Source organism: Lutjanus erythropterus, chromosome 7, assembly GCF_056507025.1.
Source record: "Lutjanus erythropterus isolate fLutEry1 chromosome 7, fLutEry1.hap2, whole genome shotgun sequence".
In the NCBI taxonomy this organism is placed as follows: Eukaryota; Metazoa; Chordata; class Actinopteri; order Lutjaniformes; family Lutjanidae; genus Lutjanus; species Lutjanus erythropterus.
In genome coordinates this window covers 11,047,043-11,061,154 of record NC_139323.1, presented here as the reverse complement: position 1 = coordinate 11,061,154, position 14,112 = coordinate 11,047,043, and the positions used below count along the sequence as shown (strand labels likewise).

At 38.2% G+C, this 14,112-nt stretch overlaps 1 protein-coding gene across 2 annotated transcripts; it reads left to right on the top strand.

Annotated features, from left to right (window-relative positions):
* The first annotated feature begins 615 nt into the window (after nucleotides 1–615).
* Nucleotides 616–12,484, top strand: LOC146323622 (ubiquitin-protein ligase E3A-like). 2 transcript variants are annotated; one of them, XM_084722667.1, is made up of 11 exons: nucleotides 616–911; nucleotides 3,441–3,487; nucleotides 3,991–4,081; nucleotides 5,605–6,812; nucleotides 6,909–7,053; nucleotides 9,117–9,322; nucleotides 9,774–9,938; nucleotides 10,378–10,533; nucleotides 10,623–10,696; nucleotides 10,779–10,922; nucleotides 12,314–12,484. In XM_084722667.1, exons 3-11 carry the CDS (start codon nucleotides 4,039–4,041, stop codon nucleotides 12,432–12,434), a joined length of 2,262 nt encoding a protein of 753 aa, XP_084578793.1. In that variant the 5' UTR covers nucleotides 616–911; nucleotides 3,441–3,487; nucleotides 3,991–4,038; the 3' UTR covers nucleotides 12,435–12,484. The 2 variants fall into 2 exon arrangements, with proteins under 2 accessions (XP_084578793.1, XP_084578792.1); XM_084722666.1 differs by having other exon boundaries at nucleotides 3,795–4,081.
* Nucleotides 12,485–14,112: the final 1,628 nt, after the last annotated feature.

Genomic DNA, 14,112 nt, shown 5'->3' with positions numbered 1-14,112 from the left:
AGATAAATAGTAAACAAAATAAAAAAATATATGAAAAATATAAAAAGAAAATAAATAAATATAAATATAATAGATATAACTAATAACCTTAATATATTTTTTTCCAAGTTAAGTAAATCAAATCAAGGATATTAAAACGATAGTTCACCCAAAAATGAAAATTCAGTTATTATCTTTTCAACTTCATGCTGATGGAAAGTCAGGTTTAGGTTTTTTAGAGTTTGAAAACTGGTCACCCTTCACTTCCATTGTTTGGGAGCTTCTGCCACAGTTTTCCTGTGAAACTCCACAAGTGTTTTGTGGACTAAAAAAAACTAAACCCAACCCTCAGTCGGCACGAGGGTGAGTAGATAATCACTGAATTTTCATTTTTGGGTGAACTATCCCTTTAAGGTACTGAGAAAGGGGGCTCTAACAGATGTTGTCAAGAAACAGCAACATCCTGCCTGATAAAATCACTGCGTTTCAGTAACTAAATCTAATTCAGTACGTAAAAAATAATATTCATCGTTGTTTTTGTTAAGTAAATATTGTGTATTTTGGGTGTATCTCTGTGGGTCGCGGGGGTGGGAGGAGGGGTGCATGATGTTTGACAGCCTCGCTCGCGCTGCATGCCGGGATATCTCGCGCCGTTGTTTACAAGATGGTAGAAGAGGGTACAATGCTCTGACTTACAAACAAAAGTATTACGGCTTCCTCACGTCGTCGCGCTTCAATATTTTTGGGCTACGTGTCGTTAAATAAACTGGCGGTGTTTTAAAAGGAGCGACGCAGACTGCAGCGGACTGAATGTGTGTGAAACAGCAGCAGCCGCTCTGACACACTGAAGAGGCTTTTTGCACTGTCACTGACACACACACACACACACACACAGACACACGACTGTAACGATACCCCTGTTCAAATCACAGGTCAGTACATGAGACATGACACTGAATTTAACAATGTTGTTTCATGTTGTGTTCACATACTCAGCTTGTTTATAATGTGATATTAAGCTAACAAGAGGCGGTGACAGAAGGAAAGCACCTTACTGTTAGTTGTTCCTATAAAACAGTGCCTTGTGTGTGTGCGCGCGCGTGTGTGCTCGCGTGTGTGATGTGTGCGTGTGTCAGTAGTCAGCTGTCATGACCACTGAAATGTTGCTAAAAAGTAGGGGAGACATGGGGCAATTGTAACATTTTTTCATTTTTCTTCCATAACTCACAGACTACTTAAAATACACTAGTCATATTTTGATATAAGACAGTTTGTGTGTGCACTAATTAATAATATAATTGATCTATTTTCACTATTAAGGAAAAGTCGACCAAATTATTATTAGTGGGGCCAATTGTAACAATGGCATGTCATCGTATAGCATACAGTGGGTTATCATCATATTAACTCACTGTAAGCACACCACAAATTAATCACAAAAAAGTTCTCTTATTCAAGCTTCTTAAATGTGAAGGTTTTCTGGTTTGTTTACTCCTCCATGACATTAAACTGAATATTTTTTGTTTGTGAGAAAAACAAAACATCTGAGGAGTCCAACTTAGGGCTTAGGAAACATTGATCAACATTTTTCTCTTTTCATTTTCTGCTGTTTTGTAGGCAAACAACTATTAATGGATTAATTGAGAAAATAATCACCTGATTAATCAACTGTGCAAATAATCATTAGTTGCAGCCCTAATAGTATCTAATGATGTTAGCTAAGATTTTTTTTTACATGTGGTTCAAATTCTTATAGATGTCAGACATTACATGCATTCGGAGTAAAAGTCTGTTTCTAATTTTGCAGACAACTAGGAAACTATTCTAGTGATAACAATATCTAAATTATTTGAATTGAGTTGAAAGTTTATTTGCATTTAAATATGTAAACGTGTTCATTTTCTAACAGAAAAGTATGTTAATATAAACAAACAAGGTGTTTACATTGGGTCATGTAACCAAGATAAAATTGATGCAATTTTAAATTCACTGTAATATAAACTTTAGACAGAAAAAAAAAATACTGAACATCCACAAAGAAACTTTCTTACCTCCAAATCACTGTTTTTGCTGAAAACATCCTGTTCCAGCTCCATAGGCAGAGAGAGAATTACTCTGAGCATGTGCAGAATAGGTGTCATCTCTCTGGCTTGTTTCTGAGGAGGAATTTGTGTGTTTCACAAACCCCTTGTTACAGTTGCCCCTCTCCTGTAATACATGTAAATTAACCAGACTTAATATAACCTATTGATAAATGAGTTTTGTTTGTGTCAGGAAAACATCTGAGCCCAAGTGTGTTTTTTCCGCCTCTGAGATTTTTCCATAAACATTACAGGAAGTGTAAGAGCCAAGCTTTAATGGCTAATGCATGACTTTGGTTTGTGTGCGCACACACAGACGACACAGTGCAACATTACAAAAAAAAAAAAACCTTGTTCGTTGAATTTAGCTTTTTGTGCACTTTGCTGAGTCTTATGTTCACGTCACTGAATAATATGTTTATTATTAATTATTAAATACCTGTAGCCTTCACACTGCAGCAGCATGACATAAGTGTCTCCAAATGAAGAATGGTAATTTTTACACACGTGGCACAGCACTGGCACCTTTATTGATTATTTGTAAGGGATGAAATTGTGGAGAGGGGAGGGAGGTTAAATCTCAAATAATACCCTAAAAATAACTAGCTATATATTGGATCAGACGATGTTGTAGCCTGATATGCATGAAATCAGATATCTGGCAGCCTGTCATAAATCAGAACTAATTACGTAATCCCTAGTTGCATGTCCAGTCCTTTTGGAGAAGTTTCTTCCATACAGCTGGTCCAAAAGAGTGCACAGTTAAATGTCAATATGCACATTAATCCTGTCAGTAAACTGAAGTTCAGCACTCACTGATGTGCAGAAGAGAAAGATAAAGCTGTATGTTGATCAGTAAGCTCTTTTCCGCACAGTTCTTTATAGACGATGACATGAACTGTTGCTACTGCTGTAACTGACTGAGTGAAACAGGCACAGGCACCCTGGAATCAAATTAATACAAATAAATATGAATTAGATTAGATTATACTGTGGCCTGATACAGTATGACAACTGATATCTCATTCTAATTATCTGGCTAATTATCAAAAAAGCAACAGCCTTCTTATAATACAGGTTTTATGTACACAGTAGGATAGGGCTGCAACTAAGGATTAGTTAACTGAATAGTTGTTTGGTCCATAAAATGTTTGGAAATGGTGAAAAACGCTGATTGCTGTTTCCTAAAGCCCAGGATGACATCCTCCAGTGTCTTGTTTTGTCCACAACCCAAAGATATTCAGTTTGCTATCACAGAGAACTAAAGAAGCCAGAAAATATTCACATTTGAAAAGCTGAAATCAGAGAATTTGGACATTTTCTGTTTTAAAAATGACCGAAAATGAAAATTTTTACAATTTTGCTGAACTTTTCTTTCAGAGCACTGTAAATTGGGCCCTCAGGAGGATACCTGAATCCAGCCGAATGTAAGTCACTCTGTCTGCTACTGCACTCAACTAGGTAGCTAAACTAATGTACATGTAATTAGTTAAACTAATATTTCTATCTGAAGAGCTGCACCCTCTGATGTTCTGTATCTGTGATTCTGTGTCATTATGTTTTAGTCTTTTAAAATAAGAATGTAAAAAAGCGCTTGTTCAATATTCAGCTCTGTTGGGTAGCGAAATTCATTAGATATGTTTTATTATTTGCATTGCAAGAATGTGTTTCTGCTTGTTTTTCTAACCATAGATGACTTCTACGTCTGACTTCCTGTTTAAATATCTTATGCAGGAACAGAGCGGCTGCAAAGCATCTAATTGAGCGCTACTTTCGGCAGTTAACTGAAGGCTGTGGAAATGGCGACTGCACGAATGAGTTTTGCGCATCATGCTGTAATTTTCAGCCCTTGGATAACAATTCAGCAGCTGCCAAAGCACTTGAGCTCTTTAAGATTAATGCCAAACTCTGCAATCCTCACCCCTCCAAGAAAGAATCAGACTCCAGTGCCAACGACAACACTCATCTGGACAGTAAGATGAGCGAAACGGACCTCTTTCCCCCCAAGGAGGACTTCTCAGGTAAAAGTTGGACACTGACTATGAACAAATTCACTGTGGGGATGCCCATGTTTATGTACCACCAGTAGTTTTTTGGCTGAAGGTCATTAAAAAAATCTCATTTGGAGATTGGAATTGATACTTTCTTGTTGCCAATCGTGAAAACCGATCAGTGACCCAAAGAATTCAGTTCTCAGCTGAGTTGGTGTCATTGTTGCATGGTAACTAACCTAAAGGAGGACTTGATCCGCAAAATGATTTTTATATCAATTAATCACCCAATCTTGCCTTTAATTCCTGAACGATTTTTGGTACCGCTTTATTTGAAGGGGTGTGCATAAGACTGTCATTACGCTGTCATAACCATGTCGTGACACCTGTCATGCACATGAGGGAATCTTTATGAATGTTTATGACTGTTGTCATTAAGTATCATTCGGTCAATTTTGTAATTTTTAATGTAAAGGTAACATTGTTTGGGATGTCTTTGTTATGACAACTTGAAATTAATCAAGCCAATGATAATTTGACATTATTCAAGACAGTAATGTCTTTGACATCACTTGACATTATTAGACTTAAAGAAACTGTTTAGCTTTATGTTTTAACATGACAAACTGTCATATGTTGTTGGTTTTGACACTGGCCATCATGAGACCACCATAAGTGTGTCATGAATATTTTCCTGACCTCAAGTAAGGTGGCATATTTTGGACTTGGAAGATGTCATTAAGTTTTATTTCACTGTGACATGCTTATGTAAAGGTGTCATGAATAGTCTCATGGACTTCAACTGATGTGAGTCAGGGGCCTTTTTAAGTGAGTGTTGCAAGGACCCCTGATTTTGCAGCCATGATAAAATCCTGTCTGCATAAGCTGTTCATGTTAATTTTCAACCAATAACCTAAAGATAAAATTGATGTAACTTTAAACTCTCAGTAATCTAAATTTTAGACAGCAAAGGATCATAAACATGTCATTAAATGTTATAAGGCCACTTTGACAACAGAGCACAGTACCAAGGTGATTTATCTTAGAGAGTTGGTTAATGAACAGACAGTGGTTAGCTAGTTTATTTGCTGCTGAAGTCGGTTAACCGTCTGCTGTTATCTGTAGCTGGTGTTAGCTGGCTAGCTCGGTTAGCTGTCCACCTAGTTGCCTAATTAGTTTTCTCAGCCATGCGGTGCTAGGAACCAAATCCAGCAAGAAAACCACCTCTGTACTATATTCCCCTGTTCCCCTGTTGTCTTGGTTAATGTCAGGTTGTTATAACAAAGTCATTATTGTAAAATGAGAATTAACATGAAGACTCCTTCGTGTTCATGACAGGTGTCATGATATGATTATGACAGTGTAATGACAATCTTATGAACACCCCTTTAAGTTTTTTTTTTTTCCCTTGCATGCCAGTGCCTCCATGTGAATGAAAACAGATCAGCGTGACTCATAAATAATCGTTAATCAGGATCAGAAGGAAAGAAACATGATTGGGTCATTCCTGTTTCATTGTTTTAATTCCATCTTTCTTGTGCCATTTGGTCCAGATGTTCATTACCTCACAGAGAACACTGTATGTATGATCCTGAGTTTCTGCGAAGAGAAAGGGGACTACTCTGCTCTCATCCGCATCATTGGCAGGATTTTCTCCAACGCAGAGGCCCTGGTGAAAAGCTTCCGGACGGATGAACCCAACACCACTGAAAACCTTGACTCCTTAAAACCAACAGATGTGGACAAGCGTGAGAAGCAGAGTGAGCGAACCTCAGAGAAAATGGGAGCTGCGTCTGCTGCTTTGCCAGATGAAGGTCCTACTGAAACGTCCAAGCCTTGTGAGGTTACCGTGGACATCTGCGCCGTGAGGAGGGTCTACGACCGACTTCTATCCATCGACCAGGTGGAGGCAGCTCTTGTAAACGCACTCATTTACCTCACTCCAAATATAGAACTTGACCTGGAATACCTTGATGTGTACGAAACAAACCCAGATTACCTGAACATCTTCATCATCGTGATGGAGAACACTAACCTCCACAGTCCAGAGTACCTGGAAGTGGCACTGCCGCAGTTCTGCAAGGCGATGAGCAAACTGCCGGTGACTGCGCTTGCCAGGTTGTCAAAGCTCTGGTCCACGTATGGCCTCCCACACATCCGCCGTATGATGGAGACCTTCCAGCAGCTCATCACATTCACAGTCGTCAGCAATGAATATGACAGCGAAAATCTGGTAAATGACGATGAGACTGTGGTGGCCGCGACCCAGTGTTTAAAAGTTGCCTTCTACGCAAGTATCCAGGCTGGCGATATGGATGTAGAGCACAACGAGGAAGATGAGGAAGATGAGCAGTCCGATGAGCTCACCCTGCATGAGCTGTTAGGTGAGGAGCGGCTCTATAAGAAAGGTCCGCGGGTCGATCCTCTGGAGAAAGAACTGGGTGTCAGACCTATAGATAGCATCAAACCCCTCATCCCCTTTGAGGATTTTATTAATGAGTCGCTCAATGAAGTGGTGGAGATGGACAAGGATTTCACCTTCTTTAAGGTGAATGCTGAAACCAAGTTTTCCTTCCAGAGCTGCCCCTTCATCCTCAATGTCATCACCAAGAATCAAGGCCTGTACTACGACAACAGGATCAGGATGTACAGCGAGCGTCGCCTCACAGCGCTCTACAGCATGGTCCAGGGCCAGCAGCCCAACCCCTATCTCAAGCTCAAAGTCCGCAGAGATCACATCATAGACGACGCCCTCGTTAGAGTGAGTTACAGCGCGATATGTTGCATGAGCATGGGATGTTAAAATTTAGCTTCAGTGCTGTGTTTGTCCTTTAATTCAAAACACTCTGTGTTGCAGCTGGAGATGATCTCCATGGAGAACCCGTCTGATCTGAAGAAGCAGCTGTTTGTTGAGTTTGAGGGGGAGCAAGGTGTAGACGAGGGCGGGGTTTCAAAGGAGTTCTTTCAGCTGGTCTTGGAGGAAATTTTCAATCCTGACATAGGTGAGGCATGAACAAACAGTTTTTCTTTATGTTAGCTTCCCATGCATCGTGATAATTTTATATCATATTACTGAACTAGCTAGACATTTTGGATAATATGCTAATTCGCCCTCTTGTCCAGAATTAGATGAGAGGACCAATACCATTGACATACACTATAAACCCCAGTTCATCCATTACAACATTTTAGTGTCCACACAAGTGTTCAGGACTGTCAAAATAACAAGAAAATTTTATGTTCATTCAACACAAACACTCATCCTTGTAGGATTGACAAAATATATGTATGTGTGTATATATGTATATATATATATATGTATATATATATATATATATATATATATATATATATATATATATATATATATATATATATATATATATATATATATATATATATGTATGTATATATATATATATATGTATATGTATATTTTTTTTTAGTTCATTTTACTTAAAGCCATAAATCCGATAAAAATCGTAATTAGTTCAAGACATATTAACAATACATACATTGCACACTTAGCGTAAATTTTGATAGTTGAATTAACTAAAAATTTTAAGATTTTAAAAATGTACTCTATGTTTTTATGTTCATATGGCATATAGTCACTTTCTTGTTCATTAAAACAAATAATTTGTTTTCATTTAACATAACAAAAACATACTATTTCAACAAAAGTATTAGTGAACAGAAAAATGTTTTGCTGTTTCACATTGAACTGCAGAAATTTACCAACTCATTATTTTCTCGTGCATGCAGTTTAGTAAAAATGAGCCAAATGACTCTTTTTTAGAGTGGAGGTGCAGCATTTTAGCAGACTTCCCAGCATGCATTGTGAGAGTTAAAACTCTCCTGAGACTGTTCTTTTTTGTAGTTTGAAGTAAACATAAATGCTGTATGTCTCTAATATTTTTTTAGATAAGTCAGAGTTGTTTGTTTTGACAATAATTACAACATTGTGAACTATGACGGAAGTTAGTATAAGTCTGTATCCCCACTTAAAATTTAAAACATTCACTGGGAGCAGTTTCAAATATTGTCTTTATGCCAGTGCTGGAACAAAGTAGCTCTGACAGGAGCAGCTGTAAGTTCTCTAAGTTGGGTTAACTTAAATAAAACTTAAAACTAATTATTCAACCTAAGTTTAATAAACTTTCATTTTTAAGTTGAACAACTCAGAATTATTAACTGTGCATATGAAAAGTTTTGTGTCCCAGCTGTTTACAATAAACTTTTAAGTTCAGTGAGCAAATTGGCATTTACAGTGAGAGCTTAGCTTAACATTGTGACTGGAAGCGACTAACTCTGTCCAAAGGTACAAAAAAAATCTGCCTACCAGCACCTCTAAAGCTCACAAATTATCACATTATATTTTTCTTGTTTAATTCATACACCACTTAAGTGTAAAAAGGCAGGTTTTATGAGGGGTTATGTGCAGGACTAGGTCTTGGGCATGGTGTGGCCACTTCCTGTTTTCAGCTTATTGCAACAACAACAGCACAGTAAAGGCGAAACTACAGGAAATGTTTTGGTCTGATCAAACCAACAAGCTTCTAGTGAGCTTTAGAGTGCCATTTTTTAACTTTGGACAGAGCCAAGCTACCTGTTTTCCCCTGTTTCCAGTCTTTGTGCTAAGCTAAGCCAATGACTTTCAGGTCAAGTCAATTTTATTTATGTAGCAGCAAATCAAAACAAAAGTTATGTCAGGGCACTTCTCATATAGAGCAGGTCTAGGCCATAATATTTTTAATATTACATACAGAGGCCCGACAACTCCCACCATGAGCAAGCACTTTGCAGCAGTGGTGAGGAAAAAATGCTTTTTAACCCGCAGAAACCTCAAGCAGAACCAGGCTTTGAGTTGGCACCCACCTGCCTCGACCAGAGACTATAGCTTCATATTTATTGTACAGACAGAAGTAGTATAAATCTTTTTAACTCTCACCAAGAAAGCAACTACGAATTATCACAAAATTTCACAAAATGTCTTAACTATTCCTTTAAGTGTTTCCTTTTTCCATATGTGTGATTCTCTCTTTCTGCTGGACTTTCTGAACAGGAATGTTCACCTATGACGACGAGACAAAACTTTTTTGGTTTAATTCATCCTCTCTGGAGAATGAAGGGCAGTACACTCTTGTTGGACTTGTCCTGGGGCTCGCCATTTACAACAACTGCATCCTGGACGTACATTTCCCCATGGTTGTCTACAGGAAGCTCATGGGCAAGAAAGGGACCTACTTGGACCTGTCAGACTCACATCCAGTACAGTAACTTTCCCCACGGTTAATGTACAGTCAAAGACAATACATCAGTTCTGTTTTTCTAAATTTAGAGACAATAGAAGGAGACACCTTCTATTCCTGAAGATGTAGCATTAAGCTAAATCTTTATTTACTGTAAGAAACTTTTTTTTGCATGTAACAAACTGTAGCGATGAGGGAAAAGTTCATTTGCTTTCTTACTACGAGATGAAAAGATTGATACCTCTCTCATGTCTGTACGCTAAGTATGAAGCTTAAACCAGGACACTATTAGCTTAGCTTAGCATAAATGCTGAAAGCAGGAGGCAACGGCGAGCTTTGCTCATGTTGTCATGCGACAGAGTGGAATTGATCTTCTCATTTCACTCTTGACAGGAATGTAGTAAACCATATTTCCCCTAAACCTCCAGCTGTTTCTTTAACAGCTGGTGTTTCTTCTTTTCTTCTCGCAGGTTCTCTACCAGAGTCTGAGGGAGTTGCTTGAATATACCGGCAATGTAGAGGAGGACATGACGCTTACCTTCCAGATATCACACACAGACCTTTTTGGAAGCCCGATCTTACATGACTTAAAGGAGCAGGGAGACCAGATCCCTGTTACTAAGGAGAATAGACAGGTGAAGAGTCTAAAATACTTAAAACCACAACATTGCTCTGTATAAACAATGATTGTATTCATTTTTTTTTTCTAAGTTAAAGAGCTGCAGTAACATAATCATGGTAGGCAAAAGACAGTGGTTTGAATTTATACAGCTGCTTGATATCAACTTAATTCTACTTTTTCTCACTGAATTAAACAGTCTGACACATGTTAAAACTGACAAATTTTTTGTTCCTCTTTTGATTTAAATGTATATTTTGCAAGCACAGCAACAGGAACTTGAAGTATATAAAAATAGCTGTACAAGATGCAGTTTTACTGCCATTGAGAGAAAACGTTAGTTAAATTACAAAGATTACACCGACTCACTGGTGGGCAAAGGAAAGTAAATAATGAGCTATTGCTGTGCAGCACATTTAACAGATGTTTTTTCTTTTTATATGTATAATTCACAGGAGTTTGTGGACCTGTATGCTGACTACATACTGAACAAGAGTGTGGAGAGACAATTCAAAGCCTTCAAAAAGGGTTTCCTAATGGTCACAAATGAGTCCCCACTGAAATATTTGTTTAGACCTGAGGAAGTAGAGCTGCTAATCTGTGGAAGCAGGGTAAGAAAACAATCCTCAGTTTTGACTTTTGTTACTTTATTGCAGCCGGTGTTTTATGACTTACAGAGCGAACTCTTGGGATTTCACAGAAACTTGACTTTGAAGCACTTGAAAAGACAACAGAATACGATGGAGGTTATAGCAAAGACAGTCAAATCATCAAGTAAGTCTGATTTATCTTTGTCCCATTTAGATGTCCCACCTGTCAGATCATTGCTGTTTCAAGTCTTTTATTTTCTGCGCAGAGATTTCTGGGAAACGATTCACTCGTTTGGAGAGGAGCAGAAGAGATTGTTTCTGCAGTTTACCACCGGCACAGACAGAGCACCGGTCGGCGGGCTCGGCAAATTAAAAATGATCATCGCCAAGAATGGCTCTGACACAGACAGGTACACAACAGGCAGCTTCTTGAGGTTTTATTTCTATATTTTCAAGCACAATAGATCAGTTTAAGTGTTCTACTAATTATTATTTTCATTGTTGATGAATCTGTTGATTATTTTCGCAATTTACTGATTAGTTGTTTGGTGTTATAAAATGTCAGAAATGGTGTCATTGTTTCCCCAAAGCCCAAGATGACCCACAACCCAAAGATATTTAGTTTTACCATCATGAAGGAGTAAAGAAACCAGAAAACATTTACATTTAAGAGGCTGGAATAAGAGAATTTTGACTTTTTTCCCTAAAAGAGTGAATAATCAATAATCAAAATAGTCAACGATTAATTAATCACAACTCAAATCACAAAAAAGGTTCATTCCCAGCCTTTTTCCTTAAAGCACACACAGTTACAGAAGTTTGTGTTAAACAGCAATTGGGTTGAAATTTGAGCAGATTATTTCCAGTGAATGTTGCATCAGAGATGAGTTTTCCTGATACTTTTAATGACTTTTTATACAATTATCTCTCAGTATTATTTAATGTTACAATATTTTTATCAATCATACATACTTATAGGTTTCTTCTTTGACAAATTTAGTGTCTCCTTCTCCCTGACACTTGCTCATTGTTCCATAAGTTTTCTGGTTGTTTTAACTGCAAACTTTTTGATGTAGGACGAAGCTGTTTAGCAGGGAGTAAAGGCTCTGTGAATATAGCCTGTGTTCAGGTCTTCACTGTGCCCTTATCCTGTGAGATTTTCTTTAAGTTTATATCTAACATAATAATCTGAACTGTAGGGCTGTACTAAATGCCTTGAAGCTTCATTCATTGCCATGGTATTTGAATTGCAATAAGTATATGGCTATTCATATTCATATCCTCCTCGCTGACTGCCTGGGTGTCTGTCGTTCAGCTGATGTTTTGTCGGTCTGTGTCAAGCTCATGCTGAAGTTTCTGCTGCTTCCTCTGTCCGTGAGTTTCCATCCTGCGTGCCTCCTTCTCTCTGTTTGTGTCTCATAGCATGCACTCCTGTAGCAGCTTCAGCGCGAGCTGGACACACCGCAATTACCTCAGACTTGTTTCTCCTCTGACAGACGCAGTAGCTTCAGTGCAAGCTGGACGCAGACCGACAAAACACCAGCAGCACAAGTGATGTCGATGTTGGGATGCACAACTCTGCTGTAGCCAGCATGTGTGTTTGTTTGAGAGAAAGTGACAGAGTTATTAATAAATAATTGATATTTTTTCTGTTATAAAAGCAAACATTTTCTAATTGCACCTCCCTCCCACAGGTGTTACTTTGAATATTCACTGTTGATAACTACCAAAGCTTCGAAGCCAAGAATGTGACGTTCAGGACAGCCCTACTAAAGCTCTCACTTTTCATTCTTTCTTTCAGGCTACCAACCTCTCACACCTGCTTTAATGCACTGCTGCTCCCAGAATACTCCTCCAAGGAAAAACTGAGAGAAAGACTCCTCAAGGCCATCACTTATGCCAAAGGATTTGGGATGCTGTGACAGTTTTCTGACTGCATCTTAACAAAAAAGGGAGTATCACAAAAGAAAAATAGGGAGGGAAATGTCATGAAACAAAATGCTGCAATAACCCTGTGCCTAACCAACTCTTATCAGTCATACTCCACTGTCGGCCTTTCTCTCTGAGGCCTAACTTCCTTTGAGATACACAGTACTTTAGGTTTCCCAAAGAGTTTAACACAGCAGTTACATAATTCGTTTTTTTCTCTTGTGTGTTTTGTTTCTGGGCAAACATAAATGATATTTGATTTGTGAAGCTGTGAAAGTGCACTTATACACAGGATTTTAGTGAATGCCAGCACAGAACAGTGTATTTATTGATTTAGTTTGAATTTTCTCATGTTTTTCAGTTTTTCACGGTGTAGCAGTGTTCAGTCCTCAGGCTCTATTCCCACAGCTGAGTGGACTGACCATAATGGTGCTGCTTGGTTATGATGTCATTGTAGTATATCGAGGTGAAGCCTTTTATATTACTGCTAACCCAAATAGCCTCACTGACAAGCTTATATTTAAACTATTTCCTGTCAGTGTAAGAGCAAACTCACAAGTCACTCACAAGTATTTTTGTGTTGTGCCTGTTGTATTACATAGAGAATGAATACTGTGTGTTGTGAAACAGTGAACCTGACCAGATTTGTGTGGTTTCAATGCTTGCAGGGTTTCAAAATGTACTTACTGGCTGGTCGGTTCAGATTTTCACAAACTGAAGGAAGCGTTTCTCTTCCCTTGGTTTGTTTGCTATTAAATGTTTGTGATTGCACAATTTGTAAGTGCAGTTGCCAAATGTGCAATGCCTACATAAGGAAAAGAGTCACATGAAATGTTTTATTTGGCCAAATATCTCAGGTACCTAAAGAATGTGCAGATAATGTGAAACTCTAATGTAAACCAACTATTATGCAAGATAAATAAAGACAAAAAAAAAAAAAAATCCATTAAATTTGTCATGAATGTACATAAAGAGGTTTCCATCAACAATATATAGTAACATATTTTCTTTAGTGAATAGTCACCTGGAAATAACAATTGTTGTGTTTTCATTACCTTAGAATGAGCCATTATATCTACAGAGGGGGCAGGTCCTCGGTGTTGCACCACCATCTTTGTGCAGTAGCCCAGACCACACAAACCTGCCCTAGATATGGCCTGTCACATTTTAGTAAGTTTTGCAGTCACTGTAGTTTCTCTAACATGCCTGGAAGGGAAGGGTGAGGCAAAATTCTACACACTGATCCTTGAAAGCTGTTGTAGTCAGTATTTTTATATTAACAGTGGATCACATGACTGTGTAATGTGAAAGGGGTTCAATCATAGGGGCAAACCCCAAAAGGATTATCACTCAGTCCTGTCTCTCAGCTCCATGTAGCTTTATAGCATCTCTCAACTCACTGTTTTGTTTAAGCAGTCCTCAACTTTACTGTTTTGTTTGAGTCTTGCCATTTTTATGTTGTAGGTTTAGGCTGCAGCAGACTCCTGTTTTTGGCTCTAAAAATCTTGTATACAGCTTCCCAGCACCAAACTGCATACAGACAACATTAGCAGCTAGCTAGTGTTGTTGGGAGCCAGATATTTTTCTCAGGAGTCAGTTTAGACCAAAAACTACAGAAATGTATTATTATTGTAATGCTGCCACGCCAACATACAAACTAATCACTTTGCA

Bases quoted from the DNA above. Each gene is read 5' to 3' on its own strand.
- LOC146323622 (XM_084722666.1), top strand. The intron at 7,054-9,116 runs GTGAGGCATGAA...CTTTCTGAACAG, and splicing joins AATTTTCAATCCTGACATAG to GAATGTTCACCTATGACGAC. The intron at 9,323-9,773 runs GTACAGTAACTT...TTCTTCTCGCAG, and splicing joins ACCTGTCAGACTCACATCCA to GTTCTCTACCAGAGTCTGAG.